Source organism: Leuciscus leuciscus (assembly GCF_965113295.1).
Source record: "Leuciscus leuciscus genome assembly, chromosome: 11".
NCBI lineage: Eukaryota > Metazoa > Chordata > Actinopteri > Cypriniformes > Leuciscidae > Leuciscus > Leuciscus leuciscus.
Genome location: NC_138735.1, coordinates 2,922,938 through 2,942,312, shown reverse-complemented (window position 1 = coordinate 2,942,312; position 19,375 = coordinate 2,922,938). Strand labels below are relative to the sequence as shown.

Sequence of the window (19,375 nt, the reverse complement as noted above, 5' to 3'; positions counted from 1 at the left end):
ATCCGCAAGAGACTAACGTTTTAATCTTCGCTGTCGCCGGTTCCTCTCACACATGAGCAGCCAGATGCTGGAATCACACACACATGAGCACTGAACAATATTCTCTTTATCTGGCTTTGTCTCTCTCTCTCTTGATTGTGCTCCATGTGGAGTTATAATTCATAACGATATTCTAATCTTATTGGATTGTTTGCATGGGTAAATATTTATCAGCGGTTGATCTAACTCAATGTAATGATGCGTTGATGGAGTCATTTATTATTCAATCAGACAGAGTGAGTTTGGTGATTAGCCGCGTGTCACAGCTCTGCTCGTCTGCTCACACACACACACACACACACACACACACACACACACACACACACACACACACACACACACACACACACACTGCTCGCTTTGGAGGCGGGTCGGGACACATTTGCATAAAAATAGATGGGCGTCCCTAAAGTGAGACGCTACTTGCTCTCTAGATGCAGAGATTGGTCTAATGAAGAGTTTATTGAGATGGAAATAACTTGCTGCGATGGTTCTTATGTTAAAGGAGTAAACAGAAACACACACGGCTGTTGAGCTCGTATTCCTCTGCTATTTCTTGTGCTTCTCGTTGAGTTTGAGTTTCCCGTGTCAAACAATCTATATGCAAAACAGTGAAATTAACCTGTGATGTCGATGTGCTCGTCTTATATATGTTTGGTGTAAGTAGCCTACACCAGAAAAAAAATTTTTTTAATCCCATTCGACGTTCTTTCTTCCAGTTGAACACAAGCTGTGCTTCTATATACGTATAATGGAAAGTAAATGGGCACTGGAGCTTCAAATTTCCAAAATCTGACCAAAAATGCAAAAGTGGTCTGTATGACTTGTGCACTGTATTTCAAGTCTTCTAGAGTCATGTAATTGCTTTATATGAAGAAAAGGCTGACATTTTAAATATTATTTGCTGACAATTATCCATAGCTTACCATTTTTGCTTGTAAAATATCAGATTTTCTATGCCAAGATTCAGAACTGTTCAACTGTCTGGGGTCCGAGTTTTTTTTTTTTTTTTTTTTTTTTTTTTTTTCATACGGCAAAGACGATCGAAAGTGACTGTAAAGACTTTTACATATTTGCAAAATATTCTTGTTGTATAACTTTTTATTCATCACAATATGAAGCATCACAACTGTTTTGATAATTATTTGATGATAATAACATGGATAATAATCATAAATGTTTCTTGAGCATCAAATCATCATATTAGAATGATTTGTGAAGGATCATGTGACACTGAAGACTGGAGTAATGATGCTGAAAATTCAGCTTTGATCACAGGAATAAATTACACTTTACTATATATTCACATAGAAAACTGCTATTTTAAATTGTAATAATATTTCACAATTTTACAGTTTTACTGTATTTCTAATAAAATCAATGCATCCTTGGTGAGCATTAAAAAAAATCTTACCAATCCCAAACTTTTGAACGGTACTGTATAAGTCATATAGCAGATGCACTAATTTCATGTCTCTTATGTTGCTTTTTTGAGTGATTTTTTTAAAATATTTTTTATTCCGGAGAACTATAATAACCTCATTGCAATTTAATATATCTTATAAAAAATAATATGCATCAGTTACTTATAAACCACTCCATCATAACATGATCTGTTATTTCTTTATTTCTTTGACTTATCCAGGTTATATCTGCCCGTGTCTTGTACGTCTGATCAGTTATTGTCCTCCATGTGCCACACTTATGAAAACAGATCCTGCTTTCCTGCCTCTAATACGTTTCCCTGCTTCCTCCCCAAGGCTTTGCGATTATGGAAATGGCAGATAATGTGAATTAACCTTGTTTCCAACTGTACTAGTACAATTAGCCAGCGATTAAGCAAGGCAACCTTTCGACCTCTCCATGTGCTCTGCTTTTAACAATCCCAGTACTTAGGATGAGCCTGTTCTGTAATCGACAAAGAGATACATCCTTACTGAGACGTGTGTGTGTGTGTGTGTGTGTGTGTGTGTGTTGTTCTCTTCCTCAGGGCCCAGAATTTGTTCAGACAGGCAATGCGTTCTCCATTCATCCTGTTCCATGTAGTTCCAGCGGTGAAGAAAGCCCAGTACGAGCTGCTGTCTCAGAATGAACTGGGCCTTCAGACTGGTTCTGGTAGTCTGTTGGGAGGAGGCGTGGACTACAGCCCACGGAGAATGTCCAAAGCGGATTCGACCCGGAGCTATCCCTCGTTAGCACACACAGCGAGCTCTTCCAGCATGAGCCCGACAGGCCCAGTCCAAACCTCCAGGCCCACCAGCGCCACTTCCTCCGTGGGATATTCCAAAAAGATCGGCCGCAAGTTCAACGTCCAGCTGAGGAAAGGTACGGTCATCACACACATCATTCATAGCGCTTCAAGGTAAACGGCCTTTCTTATGAGGAAATGTTCCTGGTTAATGGGAATATCCTGCTATGTCAGATGAAGGTCCAGATGGAATTAGAAGACCTTCAAATCTAAATGAATTTAAACGTGGGAAAACGGTTCTTATTGCTAGTAGAAAAAAAATTAACCAAAATATTTACTGTTGAAACAAGCACAGAGTGAAGCATAGAACTTAGAATTGTTAAGAATAGAATAGGATGTGTTCCAGTTTTGTGGAAATCTACAGATTTTCTGTGGTTGAAGGCTCTGTTCCTTCCATTTTGATCTTTTAGTATTTGTTCTAGGTTAGAATATCTACAAATTCCCTGAAACAAGATCAGTTTACTTGAGAAGAAGCACTGCATTATGAATTGTTTTGATAATACATGGGTGTCTTTTCTTACCCCTATCCATCCATCCATTATTCATCCATCCATCCATCCATCCATCCATCCATCCATCCATCCATCCATCCATCCATCCATCCCTCCATCCATCCATCCCTCCATCCATCCCTCCATCCATCCATCCCTCCATCCATCCATCCATCCATCCATCCATCCATCCATCCATCCATCCATCCATCCCTCCATCCATCCATCCATCCCTCCATCCATCCATCCCTCCATCCATCCATCCATCCATCCATCCATCCATCCATCCATCCATCCATCCCTCCATCCATCCATCCCTCCATCCATCCCTCCATCCATCCATCCCTCCATCCATCCATCCCTCCATCCATCCATCCATCCATCCCTCCATCCATCCATCCCTCCATCCTTCCCTCCATCCATCCATCCATCCATCCCTCCATCCATCCATCCATCCATCCATCCATCCCTCCATCCCTCCATCCCTCCATCCATCCCTCCATCCATCCATCCATCCCTCCATCCATCCATCCATCCATCCCTCCATCCATCCATCCATCCATCCATCCCTCCATCCCTCCATCCCTCCATCCATCCCTCCATCCATCCATCCATCCATCCATCCATCCCAGTTCAAAATACACTAATAATATACTCATATTAAATATACACTCTCTGAAAATAAATATTAATACCTTATTAAAAACATTTATATGCTTCAAGATTTTTTATTGGTAATTTCAACTAAAAAGAAGTTAAAAAAGAGAGAAACAAAATGTTAGTACTCTATATTTTTATTTTTGTATTATTTACATACTGTTATAGTATTTATTAATACTTTGAAATAGTTTTTATTTTTGTATTTTTAGTTTATTTTTGTCAGTTTTTGTGCCATGCTTATTAGTTTTTTTACATTTCTATTTTGCTTTCATTTTTTTTTATTTCAGTCTCAGTTTTAGTAATTTTAGTAATATTATTGTGTTTTAATCAATGTAAATTAATTTTAAATATATTTTTATACGAGCCATTGGCTTTAACAGGGATTTGATCCTCCATATCAGTTTCTAGTGTCTTCAGAAGACCTTACGCTCCACCAGATGTCAAGACAAGTTCTTCCACACCTGAGGTGGAAAACCCTTTCTACATCGACCTCGATTTGGCGTATTACACAGGCGTATTGTTCAAACAAACCTTTGAAACACATTTATAAACACGCGTCGCAATAAGTTTAAACTGGAATAATAGCCAAAGTCATTAATTGGATGCCAGTATCCAGATGCATATGCAAACCATACACTCCCCGGAGAAGTCTTTTCATCTTACTTATTGAAACGCCCTTAAAAAAAACAAAAAAACATGCGATATGTGTTTTTAATTTATTTATTTGCTTGTTTTCCTCTGAAGTTGCCTCTATTTTCTGCGGTTTTAATAGCTGATGATATCTGTGTGAACGGCGGTGTATCTTTTCTGCTGTAGTGCCTAGCATTGTGTAACTAATGCAGTTTAGTACTTCAAAGGACTCTATCTGCCATTGTCAGGAAGTGTGTATACACACTCACACACGGGTCCAAATCCCATTTGTTCTGCACGGCAGCTGCATCTCAGCATTTCACACCGCAGGAGAACTAGAAATGTCTATCAGAGATATGACAAACACACCCAAACAGACACAAACACACGCATACTTATGCATAAACCAAGACGCGCTCACTCACACACACACACACCTACGTCTGAGGAATATCTATTACTGCTTAGGCAGCAGCGCTTCTGATCTGTACTAGCGGCAGCTTTAGAAAAGAAAATTCTCGAACGTCAAGCCAGAAAACTTTCTCTTCCTCTGATGTTGTTTTCCCTCCTCTCTCTTTGTCACCATGTCCTCATTTTAGCGATGTCGTAATCACACGCTCCAGCTTGTTTAAATGAAAGAGCAAAACGAGCTTTCTTTGTCACCGGGCCTGTCGTATGCGCATCTATTAGGTTGGCGCAGCAGGAGAAGAGAGCGGTAAAGACACAATTAAATCCTGACAACAAATGGGCCGGGCTTCAGCGCAGTGTGAAACATCCAGTGTGTCGGGAGGCCAAGCCTTTGAAAAGGGAGTTTTTAGCTGGAGTTGTGAGCCTGTCGAATGTCGTTTGGGTGTTATTTAAGAGCATAGTGTGTGTGTGTGTGTGTGTGTGTGTGTGTGTCAAGGCTTTTTGGACTGTAATATTCGGGTTTAAAAGTTGTCTGACTGTCCTCACAGTATCGGGATGCATCCTAGTTAGCTTAGCCCTTGTGAAAAATAAGTACACTTTAACACATTTTATTGCAGAAATAAAATACTTTACATGAATGCGAACTGAATGTAATGTTTTTAGACACTTAATTGCCGAAAAATGTAAATGTATATTAAATACAGTTTATTAAGAGTGTTTCTGGAACCACTTGATTAGGACTTCAGTACATCTTTATATGTAATATCATAATTACTTCTATTGTTTATTGAAATAATGTTAAATTGTGCTGATAAGCATTTATCCTAAACTAAGACACACTTTAATGGAATTTCTATTGAAACTTGTAGGTCATGGATTTGAATGTATTTGTTTTGACAAAGTTGCAATTTGGTACATTTGAAATATATACATTTTCCAATGTAAAACTTAATTATAATCAAGCACTTTAGTGTGTTAGTCAATACATCAAAATATGTACTACTTTAAGGCACAACAAACGATTATTAAAACACAATGGTTTAAAATATAATTTAATAAAACTCAGTTTTTACATTATTACAACGTGCACTTTTTAAAAGTGTACTTATGTGTGTTAAGAAACATAGTCACTCTTTCAGACATTTAACAATGACTGATGGCTTCGGCCTAAACACGTCAAAAATTAATAGTCACAATCTCTTCTGTAGTGCAAGGGATTGTGGGTAATATCAGTTGGGAAAACATGCATAAATGTGAAAAAACTACAAAGACCGACGGTTAAGCAGAGAGGTTATGATAAAGGGGATAAATGTCATCCACATTATATTTAATCTAAAACAGCATTGTGAACTCATTAACTTTTAAATGCATCATTATGGAAACATGAGAAGAGTTCTCCGAATGAAAGACCAATGACTGGCAGATCAACTTGTGACTACATTTCTCTCCAAAATGGTGGGACATTAATTTTAATTGAATGTGGAGGATTTTAACTGTGACAAGATGATTGACAGGGCAGTTTAAACAGTGACAGGTTGCACGTAACTACCGGTAAGCGACATAGCATCAGATAAAGACGTGATTATGACGTAGTATGTCCCAAAGCTTGCATACTCTTCTGCTTTACACTCAAAAGTATGTACTTTTTCTTCTCAAAAGAGGACATGCTGTTAGTGCATAGCATAAGTAGGCGAATTGGGACTCAGCAAGTGACTTTTTTGGGGGGATTCTGGACACAACTTCTAATTTTGTGTACTATGTAGTGTGGATAGTATGTAACTGGAACACAGCCCTGAATCACAGGCTTCTCTGGAAAACACTTGCCTAAGAGCCCTGAAAGCAAACATGAACAACTCTGTCTACTATCTTCATCTTCTCCCCCTGCGATTGGAAGATAAAGAGCGAGAGAGAGAGGGGAAATGAACAAACACAGGGCATGGTGCCCGCTGGCTCGTCTGGCTCTGGTGTAGCAGATGTTGAACGCTGGAGCACTGGCACGAGTGCTGGACTGAGCTCGGGGACTGGCTTTGAGAAGGGCTTGTTATAGGCTAAATACAGCACGCTCTGTGGGAGCTTTCAACTCTTACCAGCACATGCCCTGACAAACACCAAAGGCTTGCTCTCGGCCCGGGACGTCACCTGGAAGCTGATATGTGGACAAAAACTCTCTGTTTTTTGGAAACATTGACCCTTGTAGAAGCTGTTTAATCTGTCGGAGCTCTACCGGATTGACTTCAGCACTTCTGCGCCAGCTGAGAGATTTATTTGCTCTGGGCACTTTACCACCACCAAATAAAAAACACTCAGAGATTTATGAAAAACAATGTTGTCTTTATATCACATTCAAGTTTTATTCAGTGACAGGTGCACTACTGGAATAAAATAATACATCTAATGTTGATTAAACTCAAAGTTCATTCTGCTAAAGGGACTGTAGTGATGAATGGCTCGCTCGAAATCTGTGTTTTTATAGGCATTTTTAAACGCATCAGTAAATATGAAATGTATTTGTGAAAATGTAAATTTTATGCGCACATCTCTCTTTTTTTTTTTTTTTTTATGCTGTTTTGAGGTATTTCCCCAGCATTTTTGCAACTTTTTCTCACTGTTTAAAACATGTTTTGTTCCTAGGTTACAGATTAACCAGGTTACCATAATTTATTAAAATATTTTTTAGTAATTTATTCTATACAGACTTCATAATGACAATTTTTTTTTTTTTTTTTTTTTAGAACTCTGCAAGGGCAAACAAATATCTTCAATGCCCTTTTATAATATTTTTTTATAATATTAATAATAATAATAATTATAATATATATATATGTATATATATATATATATATATATATATATATATATATATATATATATATATATATATATATATATATATATATATATATTTTAGGTTTCTTAAAAGGGGATGATCTTAAACAGTTACTTCTAAGATACATTTTCAGAATTTTCTCAACTAAGTTTATATTGTTTTAACAATATTCATATATTTGAATGGAAAATAAGACAAATATGATTTTTTTTTTCTCCGCCATGTGGATATGGGGTTTTGCTTTTCTCCCACATCAACTGCACTCATTTAAAGAGTCTTGCTCTTTCTTCCATTAGTACATTTGTCTTTTTTGTTATGATAATCTTAAAATAGTATTTTAAGAGGTCTAAGACCACACCGTCCTCTCTCATTTGTCTCTTCCTCCCTCTTTCTCTCTCAACCCCTGTTAAATTAATGGATTGCCAAGAACATTTTCCTAATTTTTTTCCTCAAGCTGTAATTTTCTGTCCTGCCTTACATTGGCCATATTTTAACCCTCCTTTTTTTTTTTATTGAAGATTCAAGACTTTGGCACAGTAAAATAGACAGCATTCTTTATTATCTTCCTCTCACATAATAAAAAAAAAACCCTGAATGGAGACCTAACCACGTCTGCGATTAATTAGTGTTGGGCTATTAGTGTTCCATCTCTGTAATTACTTGATTGTAAGCCGTTAACTACTGAATGTCCTAATGGCTGGGAGTTTGATTCTAGTAATTATCCTAAAGAAGGCATCAGGTGGCGTTTGATAGCCTTGCTGGACTGTTATTGACTCTGGCTTCGGTTCTCCCGGCTGTGGCCGTATGTCTTGGAACATTTAGCCCGGCACCATAACAAACATAAAACCATTTAGAGACCAGCACAGCCACTGACCCCAGACCAGTAACACATGGGCAGGCTTGTTTGAGAGTTTGAAGGAATATTCTGAGTTCAATCAAAGTTAAGTTCAATTAAATGCATTTGTGGATTAATGGTCGTTACACACACACACACACACACACACACACACACACACACACACACACACACACACACACACACACACACACACACACACACACACACAAACACACTCTGAAACACACACACACACACACACACACACACTCTGAAACACACTCTCATACACACACAAACACAAACACGCACACATACAAAATAAAATAAAATTTATATTTAAAGACAAAATTGCTCAAATCTGTGTGGAAAAATCTTTCGCCTCCATGCAAAATTCCCAATCATGCGGATTACTATTAAAATGGCTGGATTTCTCCCACGAAAACAACAGCTGCTTTTCCACTGTCGGGCCGAACAGTTCCAGTTATATTTCCACCAGAGTTTGGTTCGACACAATTACAAACCGTTCTCGGCCCGGAATTATCAGGGTAAGCCAACTTTATCCCGCGGTGTAAGCTTGTGTCCCACATTTCAATTATGTCTGTATTATTTTTTTCTTCCTTGAAATTACAATACCACAATAAGACATATAAGAAAAAAAAAAAAATGCAGTTGCTGTTTAAAAATGCATTAGTGCAGCTGACATGTTCTAGCTAGAGCGCGGGAAATAACCAACCAACGCTGTCGTAGAGAGGGATTTTTCCTCTGAAGACGACTGGACGGAGCAAAACTCGTTAAATATATCAACGTCAGCCAGGACGACTTCTAGACATGTACTGGATAAGAACTAGAGTTTTATACATTGAGTGGCCAAGGCGTTCACATCATGTCCTAATCACTATTCTAACTTTCACGTGATCGTAGAACTTAGTAATTACAACTTTAGCCTCATAATTTTCAGAAAGCTACGACTTGTACCATGTAACCACTGTCTCACTCGACCTCTGCAGATTCACATGCATTTTGAATGATCAAAAATGATGGCATTGACTGGCAACTTTTTTCAAAAACGCTGGCGAGGAAAGAGTTAAAGGTGACCCCACCTTAAAGGTATAGCGGAGGATCTTTCCAAATTTTAGATAAGACCCGCCCTCTCCACTTTTTGAAAAGTTTGATTGATTCACCAGAATGATTGACAATTAGGAGGACCAATAGTTTAGACTACCCACCAGGAAGTAAAACATCCTCCGCTATACCTTTAAGTGCCTCACTCTTTTCAATAAATAGAGGTCAAAATAAAGTTGTGGTTATTAATATTATGCTACAAGTGTTTTTGATTGAGCTTAACTCGCATTGATCCTGGAATATTCCATTTAACCTCTTGAAACATTTCCTTTTTTTTTTTTTTTTTTTGCCAACCATGAACATGACATATCCCAGTTATTATATGAGCGAGCGAGACAGTCCCGAGGGCTACAAATGTGTCTCCAGATAAAAATACGTGTGCCCTCCTCCGGCCTATCAGTCTCTCTATCTCCCCCACTGCCTTTTCTTTTACCATTACAGCCGTTGTTCAAATGATAAGGTCAACCTTACTGATCCCTCTGTGTCCTGACCATTACTCTTTTCTCTCCGCTTCTCCTACATCTGCCTATTCGTATTCATTTGGCACTCCCAAAAAGGTCATTTTGTGGACAGGGAGCAAATTGCTGTGCATACCCTGCGTCTGAGCCCCTAACTACATTTTCCAGGATTTAGTAACGTCTGTGGCAAGCTGTAAAGCTCAATTTGCCTGATGCATGTGCACATCAAGACCCTTCAAAGCCTGCGTTCGGAGGGAGTCGGCCCTCTTTTCAATAAGGAAAGGCAAATGCATGCATCCTGTAGGACCTGGCGTGACGACCCGAGCATGTAATGTTACTGTCCCGCTACATTTGTAAAGCGCGTGCCGCTGAAACACACGTGTCTAAATTTGAAATCACACTGCGGTTACGCCGTGCACCCAGATGGGTTCGAAACGTTTAATTATGGTGGCCTGTGTTGCCATATGCTTGGCTTTTGCCTGTGTAATTTGTATTTGTGCGCACAGGCGGTCATGGAACACACTTTTTTTTCTCTGTGCTGTTAACGGACTTAAAAATACCCCGTCGGATGGATTCAGATTAGTTATTAGATACAGTAGACTTGAGCAGGACTGCAATTTTACTGCGGCCGATGTGCAATCCAAGTGACGGTGTCAAATATAGAATTCACTAAACGTTTGCAACGCTTTAGCTCAACGCAAGGGCCAATGACTTATATAATGACTCATATATATTTATATTTTGTGTATATTTATGTGTGTGTGTGTGTGTGTGTGTAAGAAGACTCTTCTGCTCACCAAGGCTTCATTTTTTTTTATCAAATATTAATATAATTAGCATGTACAATTTTTATTTTATTTTTATATATAGTAAAGTGTAATTTATTCCTGTGATCAAAGCTGAATTCTCAGCATCATTACTCCAGTCTTCAGTGTCACATGATCCTTCACAAATCATTCTAATATGATGATTTGATGCTCAAGAAACATTTATGATTATTAAAAGTGTTTAAAACTAAGTGTTTTTGTGAAACCACAATTCACTGCTGCTCAAAAATGTGGGGTGTTTTTTTTTTATTTGATTTTATTCAGAAATTAATGCTTTTATTCATCAAGGATGCATTGAATTGATCAAAAGTGACAGTAAAGGCATTTATAATGTTACTAAAGATTTATATTTCAAATAAATGCTATTCTTTTGCACTTTCTATCCATAAAAAAATCCCGGAAAAAAAAAAATAATGATGGTTTTCACCAAAATATAACAACCCTTTCAAATGACTCAAATCAGCGTCCACTTTTAAAACTTTTTCACAGATCAAGCTTTGCTCACAGTATATTCTTTATTTAATAATGAACTTTTTATATTGATGTTGGTGTCGTATGGTTTTGAAAAATCTTTAAACAATTTTCAAGAAAAGTTTAAATGACTCTAAAAACATGTGGTGTAAAAAAAAAAAAAGCAACATTTTACAACTCAAACTAAACTAAAAATACAACAAAAATGCAGTCATCTTCTCAGTCTGTCGCCACTGTAACAGCATGTTTGGTCTACAGACAGACTCTTGAGTCTTACGTGTGTATTGTGTGTTATTTCTGCGCTGTAGGTCCGGAGGGCTTGGGTTTTAGCATCACCTCCAGAGACGTGCCCATCGGCAGTTCGGCCCCCATATATGTGAAGAATATCCTCCCCCGTGGAGCCGCCATCCAGGACGGCCGTCTGAAAGCTGGAGACCGGCTGCTAGAGGTGAGAAACACTGAAGCTGTGGAGCATCACATGACCTCTGACTTCCTCTTCCGCTTCCTCAACTTCCTGTACAGACATTTCACCATAATAGACCTTATGTGAAACAAGCGCGCAGGCATATTTAGTATATTGTATTTGAACTTCCGTTTTTTGCGGTCGCTCTGTATATTTCTATGGCATCGCTGTCGAGGAGTGATTATCTGGTGAAGTGGATTTACTTATTGTAGAGTAAACGAAAGTTATCATGAGCTTTGTAATATTTAAAGCAGATATCTTAACAAATGGCAGTAGACGAGCCGTTCATTCATAAATACGTAAGATTGCAGTGAAAATACAAACTGGAAGACAAAAGACAATGAGTGCTGAAAAGGGGCGGAGCTACATACGGCCTTATTGAGCTTTTCTTATATTAAAAAAAACAACAACAAACTCCTTCCGTTCCCCATGTCATACAGGAGTACCGACAACTCATTGTTTTCCAGAGGATTTCCTTCCTTAGTTCATTCTGCTTGGTCTATCGGAGACGAGATGTCTCATTGTTTTCCTCTCTCCCTCGTGAGATGCACTTTCCTTTTTAGTTTCGGAAAGTAAATAATGTTCATAAAAGAGAATGGACAAAAAGAACTATGCCTGATGGCTGATTTACAATGACAGCCAATCAACAATGGCCATTTCATTTAGAAATGGAGCAGAACACCTGCAGGCTCTCATGCCAGATGCGACCGTGGAGCCAGAACGTCATCCATTTGGCTTAACAAACCCTGATTCATCGCTTTAATGGAGTCGAGGCCTTTCAGAGAGCTGTCGGTTCACCCTGGGCCTTTATGTTGCCATAGAAATATGAGGACTATCTCCTGTTGTCATGGTCACAATAATGCGACTGCAATTAATTGAAATGTTTGATCAGATATAATTGCACAGAATGCGATTCATGTTTTATTTGTTGCTTTATTAAACACCCTTTCAAATGACTCGCATCAGCCGATGAGCAAAAAGTGCCACTTTTTCACAGGTCAACCTTAAATACTTTATTTCATGAATCTGATATTGAGAACATTATGCATTAAATAAACTTATATGAGACTTATATGTAAAAAAAACAAAAAAAAAACATATAATGGCGTGCTTTTTGAAACTGCATCCCAGGCATGATGCACTGTTCCCGATGCACTGATATTATATACACTTATAATATCCTTTGTAATATAATAATATATCGTTATAGTATCCTTTAGGATTTATTGTGTTTGGTTTAGTGCATATGGTTTACAACATGTATTTGAGAAATATACTGACGTAAAAAAATAATATTATTGTTAAGACAAATATTTATGTGTTTTGTGTGTGTGTGTGTGTGTGTGTGTAGGTGAATGGAGTGGATCTGAATGGGAAGACTCAGGAGGAGGTCGTGGCTCTGTTGCGCTCGACTCCCATGGGAGGCACTGTAGGTCTTCTCATCGTCAGACAAGAGGACGCTTTCCTGCCCCGCGAAGTGGTGAGTCACACACTCTCTCTCTCACACACACACCTAAAATGTGCAACCTTCTTAAAATGGCTTAACAATGGCCCCAGTAAAACGGTCTCTCGATATCACACAGAGTTCATATAGCACCATGAAATGGCCTCTTCAACTCCTTCCCTGCCTCGGGCCTATTTAGGTCACATGTGTGGCACAGAGGCAGCTGCCACCCGCCTTAACTCATTTTGAAGTCATTATTATTTCCATAATAGATAATTCAGGAGTGCAAATGAACTCCAGGCTGCCTTGACATTTGTATGCAGATTTTTTTCTTGGTCGACATTCCATAAAGATCTTCTTTATTGAGTCAGTGTGGAAGGTTCCCATTGGCTGTCTCAATGAACTGCTGTTTACAGCATCAGCAAAGTCCCTGCTTTGCACTTACAGGGTTCATATGCAGTATGATCAAGTATGGGATCTGGTTTTAGTAGTTTCCAGGTCTGGATAAGCATGGGATATTTTTGAGTTTCCAGACTACTGCCCCTATTCTGTTTTATAAAATGATACGTATCATATAAGTCAGTGCAGCCAGTGCAGTTTAGGGATTGTTTAACATGACTGAATTAATTCAAGGTGAATATTATGTGTTTGCTGTAAGTGAGTCTCTTCACTAAAGGGAGTTGGCAGTCATTTAAATCAAATTGTACTTTGCTGTTTGGTGTTCGTGAAACTTCAACCTGCAATTACAGTATCAAATGTCTCAGCGGTGAATAAATGCAGGTTTTTCTCATCTTGTAAGAGTGCGTATTCACTTGGAGAAAACCAATATAATGTCAAATAATGTTATATGGGTGAAAACTTTATGGTTGAGGACTTGGAAAAGAGTGATAATGGCTGATAATAAATTAATATACAATGCAAACATTGTAATTTTATTCTATCAAACCCTGCCATTATTTTGACAATAATATTTTAAAACTTATATTAAGAATTTACAATACTCAAAATGTATGCAGTGAGTGAAAGTGTAATCCTATATTAACTTCATCTAGGTTTGATGTGTTAGAATATTACATGCATGTTAACAATTGAATTGTAAAACTATTTATCAGATGTTAAAGGGATACTCCACTTTTTTTGGAAATAGGCTCATTTTACAACTCCCCCAGAGTTAAACAGTGGAGTCTTACCGTTTTCGAATCCATTCAGCCGATCTGACCAAAGAGTTTCGATATTTTTCCTATTTAAAACTTGACTCTTCTGTAGTTACATCGTGTACTAAGACCGACGGAAAATGTAAAGTTGCGATTTTCTAGGCTGATATGGCTAGGAACTATACTCTCATTCCTGCGTAATAATCAATAAACTTTGCTGCCGTACCATGAGTCCAGCAGGCGTAATGATATGACGCAGCGCCTGAAAATATTCCCCAGCTCGGTAACTTCCAACGTGACCGGGACTAAGTTTGTCTAACCTATTAGACCTATTTTCAGGCGTAGGTCTGTTTTAAATAGGAAAAATATCGAAACTCTTTGGTCATTTTTTTGAGAGACATGCTAATGGTCTTGTACGGTTCAATGATCTATGCTAAGCTATGCTAAAGTGGTACCGCCAGACCCGGAGATCGGCTGAATGGATTCGAAAACGGTAAAACTCAACTGTTTAACTCTGGGGGAGATGTAAAATTAGCCTATTTCCAAAAAAAAGTGGAGTATCCCTTTAAATATGGTCTGAAATGTGTAGGATAGTGATAGTTTGTAGGAATACTGCACTTAACTGCGTTGATTACTGGCAAATTGAAAATTAAACCCAAGTAAATGACTGCTTTTAGCTTGATTTCCTAAATTGATACTTTCTGAAATATGTCCAAAGACAGTTCATAATGCATCAAATTAGTGGTGTGTCATTTCATTTACAGAACTGCTGTGATACAACAACCAATGCAATAAAACTGGATGAAGTTCTGGATAAAACTGAACATGCTTTTAGTGACAATCACTGGGCATTTCACTTTGAATTGTTGCGAATCATGCAAGGAGCGTCATAATATCGCCACAGGAATGTCTTTGTCAACCAATGGAAGATTCCCAGCAAAGAGGGAACGTTCCCTGAACTTTGACTAACGTTCTGGCAAGGTTCTCTCTAAGTTATGAACAAACATTCTTCCAGAAAGGTTAATAGAATGTTCGTTCAAAGTTGTCTGGTCTTTAATAATGTTCTCAAATCATTAGCACAGCAATATTTATACATCGTTCGTGGAATTTTTGTCTGAAATGTTTTTTTAAATGTTCTTGTTTCAGAATGTTCAGAGAATGTTCCCATAATGTTTGCAAAATGATCAAATGGAATGTTCCCATAAGGTATTGATTTCTGGAGTGATTGAGAGTGGTTGGAGATGAGCTTTGACTTTCTTTCCTTTGGCTCAGGCAAGATTTGATTAAAGTCGCCATCATGAAGACACACTTTCACAAACTCTCCCACTCCACCTCGTTTCTCATCAACTCCCCCTTAAAATTTGGAGTTTAAGACATCCGAACGACAGGGGTGGGAAGAGAGAAAGAGAGGGAAGAGATAAACTGTTGGATGCTTCATTACTCTTATTGTCACATTAACATTCAGGAGGCTTTAGCTTCGCAACGCGCCTGGTTCAGGCATTAAAGGATCTCAATAATCCATACAAGTATGTTCATAAAAATCAGATTACAAAAGCATCGCTCCACCGCTGACAGTTATTGCAAATAAAGTGGAGAGAGAGAGGACAGCGGACGGTTATTGATGCTATTTTGTAGATGTGTGTGAGGGAGAGAGAGATAGAGGGAGAAAGAGAGAGAGAGAGCGTGATGGTTTTATATGATGATATGGGAAGGTTGTCATGTGAGCCAATCACAGTGTCGGACCATTAACGCATCATCGAGGAAGTTCTAAATCAAAAGACTGAGTGACATGCTCTGCCACAGTGACAGGTTACAGTCTAATAAATCAACACTGCCAAGTACTTAACTTACGCTTTTTGGTATTTAAAGACATGACACAATTAACCTCAAATTAGCATAATGACAATGTGAGAGAAAGTAATAGAGCGAAATTGGACATAGTTCTCTAACCCCTAACACACCGAGGGATCTTATTTATTTATTTATTTTCATTTATCTGCATGCATGCGATTAGCCTTCCAGACGTCGAGGGAATTGCAGACATTTTACGAAAGTGTGAGCGTCAAATGCGAGCTGGCAGAGGCAGTGACTTATTGATAGGGGCGTCAGCTTTAACCTTTGCTCACAGCCGAAGTCCAGTCCTGAGGGAACCGCAGAAAAATTAGCTTTGATGCCCCCGGCCGGCCCTCGCCCTTTAGAGAAAAAGAGAAAGAGAAGCGAGAGGCGGCGGCATGTTCAGTGAACTCCAAAGAGGAATCGATGAAGTGTTGTCCTTGGAGTCTTCTGCACTCTGGGCTGGTGTTAGTTGAGTGCAATTATAGGTCATGTGCCACTCAAAGTGTCATATACTCATGAGATTGCTGATCTTTAAACAACTGAGTTGTTGCTTTGTTTGCTGCTCCTGACAGGTAGATTGAGACTCGCTGACACTTTTGGGTCAGTCTTAAGGGCTGTTCACAACAAGAACAAGAACTATAAAGTTAACTATAACTGCATTGGTGGCCAAAAGTGATGCACGACCTAGGAAAATTGACTTATTCACCCTTCTTTGAAATATTATTAAAATTATTATTATTATTATTTTTTAACCATATTGCATAGTTGTGCTTGGAGTCAATTATTTTATTTTATGATAACACAATAAAACATGACTAAATGTGCCGACATAATTTTTGCCCATCCTGTCATACAAATAAATTATCAACACATAAAAGAACCAACAAAATATATATTAAATTTTTTGATGGTTTAAATGAACTGAATAATAAAGAAACAAATATCCCCTCCAGACATCACTTTTGGCCACTACTGTAGATTCTGATTACCTGTTCATGTTTTTATCATTTATCAGCTGAAAAAAATCATTCTAAAATGTGATTCCAACCATAATATTTTTCTGTGTCATTATAGTTATAGTTGTGCAATGCTATTGTTTTATAATGATTTAGAACTATATATTTATCATTATAGTTATTGTCCTTTGTGCGAACAGGCCTTTACTAAAGTCCTAATGGACAGTCTTTGTGTAAGGGGGTTTTCACAGAACCTTGGCCAAAGTGTGATTGTTCCCGGCACTCGGCATCGTCGGTCTGGTTTCACACAGTGTCTACACCGGACACTAGCCAATAGATCTCATTATAAACAGTGATTGTGTCCACATTAAATGCGTTATGACGAGTCACCGACAGCAAACCGATGCCTTAATTGCTCCGTTTCTGACGTATTGCTCACGTCTGCGCTACTGACACGAAGGAAAGTGGATTTATGGTCACTTTGGCGCATCAATACGGTGTCAGACTTTTGAATGCTGAAGTCAAACTCTATTGGAATAGACAAAGAATCAAAACCAAAAAATCAAGGTCTAGAGATCCATAAAAAAAAAAAAAAGATGTACTACTTGAAACTTGAGCTCTGTGTGTTTGGAACGATGTGTCAAAGTGTCAAGAGAGCAACAGTCAAACATGTCCATCTAGCATGTGTTTAAAAGCATCACAGTGGAATACACAAACGTGTTCTCTGTGATCGGCCCCTAAATCAGCCACTTACTCACTTCCATTTTGGTTATAATGCCGCCTTACACATAGGGCTTGACATTAACACCCACCAAATGTGTATTTCAGCAGTGGCGTGTAACACAGTCACTCCTACTAGCCACTTTGGCAGGTTGCATTTTACATGTGATATATACATTTTTCAATTGTAGTCTTTTAAAATGGCATCTGAAATAATAAACTAAGTGCAGTGTAGTGTTGTCAAAAATATAGATTTTTTGAAATGTCTAAATCGCTTCCAATACTCATAACCCTCAGTATTCATTTATTTTTCTTATTGTGCTTAAACAGTCAAACACACACAGGATAATGTCAAAATGCAAGTACAGTCAGTAATGTTTTAAGTGAACATAAACAGTTGAGAAAGAAAACGCATGTGTAACAGTATAATGGATCTGTGCGTCAGGTCTTAAAGATCAAAATAAGATAATATTAAAATATCAATATGGCAGTTTTTACCCATGGTATCAATGTCAAAATTGTGGCCAGTAAAAAATGCTGAGTGGCTAGTAACTTTGGAAAACCACTAAAAACAGAGGCTGGTGAGCAAAAAAGTTAATGTCAAGCCCTGATTACAAAGTAGCCGCCTATGAAGGCAGTCCGGCAGCTGACTCGGCTGTGGAACAGAGTTTAGTCTCACATAATAAGACTTTAGCCAGCATAAACTCAGTCTACATTGCAGCTTCAGGGCTCGCAAAATTTCAAAATCGCTGGTAGCCCTTCGGGCAGGCACTCTTCAGATTTTGGTAGCCCGAAATGAATTTTACTAGCCCAGATAAAAAGACAATTTTCAATGTAGAAAATTGGTTAGGAGTCAAAACAATGAATCAAAAACTTTTTCAAAACACAAAATATCAACAAATATGCATCTGGTTCTAACTGAACTGAAATGTGTGTCAAGTCAAGTCAAGTTTATTTGTATAGCGCTTTTCACAATACAGATTGCATCAAAGCAGCTTCACAGTATTAAATTAAAATAATACATTCCATACGTGTGTGACAAGTATGGAACATGAATCAGTCATGTCTGTGGCTCAGCCCCCAAGTCTAGTTTAGGGTCTAATACTCACTCATACTCAGTCAGGGGGGTTCGAGAAATTTTTTATTTCTCTGATCTACATATGTGCATTTTAAGATGTTTTGAAGGCCCAAAAAAAATGGATAACAATAGCTTTAAAACCATGTAAGTGGGCAGCTGATTATTTTTCTCTCCTCATCAGCATCACACTCCTATTCTCTTTGTCTTCCCCTCCTAAAGCTGAGCTTTGACTGATATAGGCTTTTCATTTGTGTCTGTCAGTGAAGTAAACATAGGGTCATCTAATATGTTGATTTATGAATCATTTTCTCAGACGCATTAATTTACTGAAAGCTACTAGGAAAGCTAGGTAGCCAAAGTTTATTAAATTCATTCACAGTATGTACACATTCATTATTGATCTTATTCCTAATACAGGGCCGTAGACAGGGCTTTATAATCAAAGAGGTCCTACATTTAAGGTTATTAGGGGGTTCAATTTTTTTTTTCTCTGATATGTCCATTTCAAGACATTTTAAGGCAAAAAAAAAAAAAGAATTAGCTTTAAAACAACGTCAGTGGGCAGTAGATTATTTGTCAATACCTGCTCTCACTTCTTATCCATCACTCTTTCTTTTTCTCTCAGTCTCCTCATCTTGCCCTGTCTCTTCCCCTCCTAAAGCTGAACTTTTTTAATTTACTGAAAGCTACAAATTGTATATT

General features: G+C 38.0%; 1 protein-coding gene across 1 annotated transcript in view; it reads left to right on the top strand.

The window, feature by feature from the left end:
• Positions 1 to 19,375, top strand: part of pard3aa (par-3 family cell polarity regulator alpha, a) — a 460,595-nt gene that overhangs the window by 228,813 nt on the left and 212,407 nt on the right. Inside the window, exons 9-11 of the mRNA XM_082183270.1 lie at positions 2,030 to 2,364; positions 11,331 to 11,470; positions 12,837 to 12,965. Coding sequence (XP_082039396.1) covers positions 2,030 to 2,364; positions 11,331 to 11,470; positions 12,837 to 12,965 — 604 coding nt within the window. The remainder of the gene's footprint in view (positions 1 to 2,029; positions 2,365 to 11,330; positions 11,471 to 12,836; positions 12,966 to 19,375) is intronic.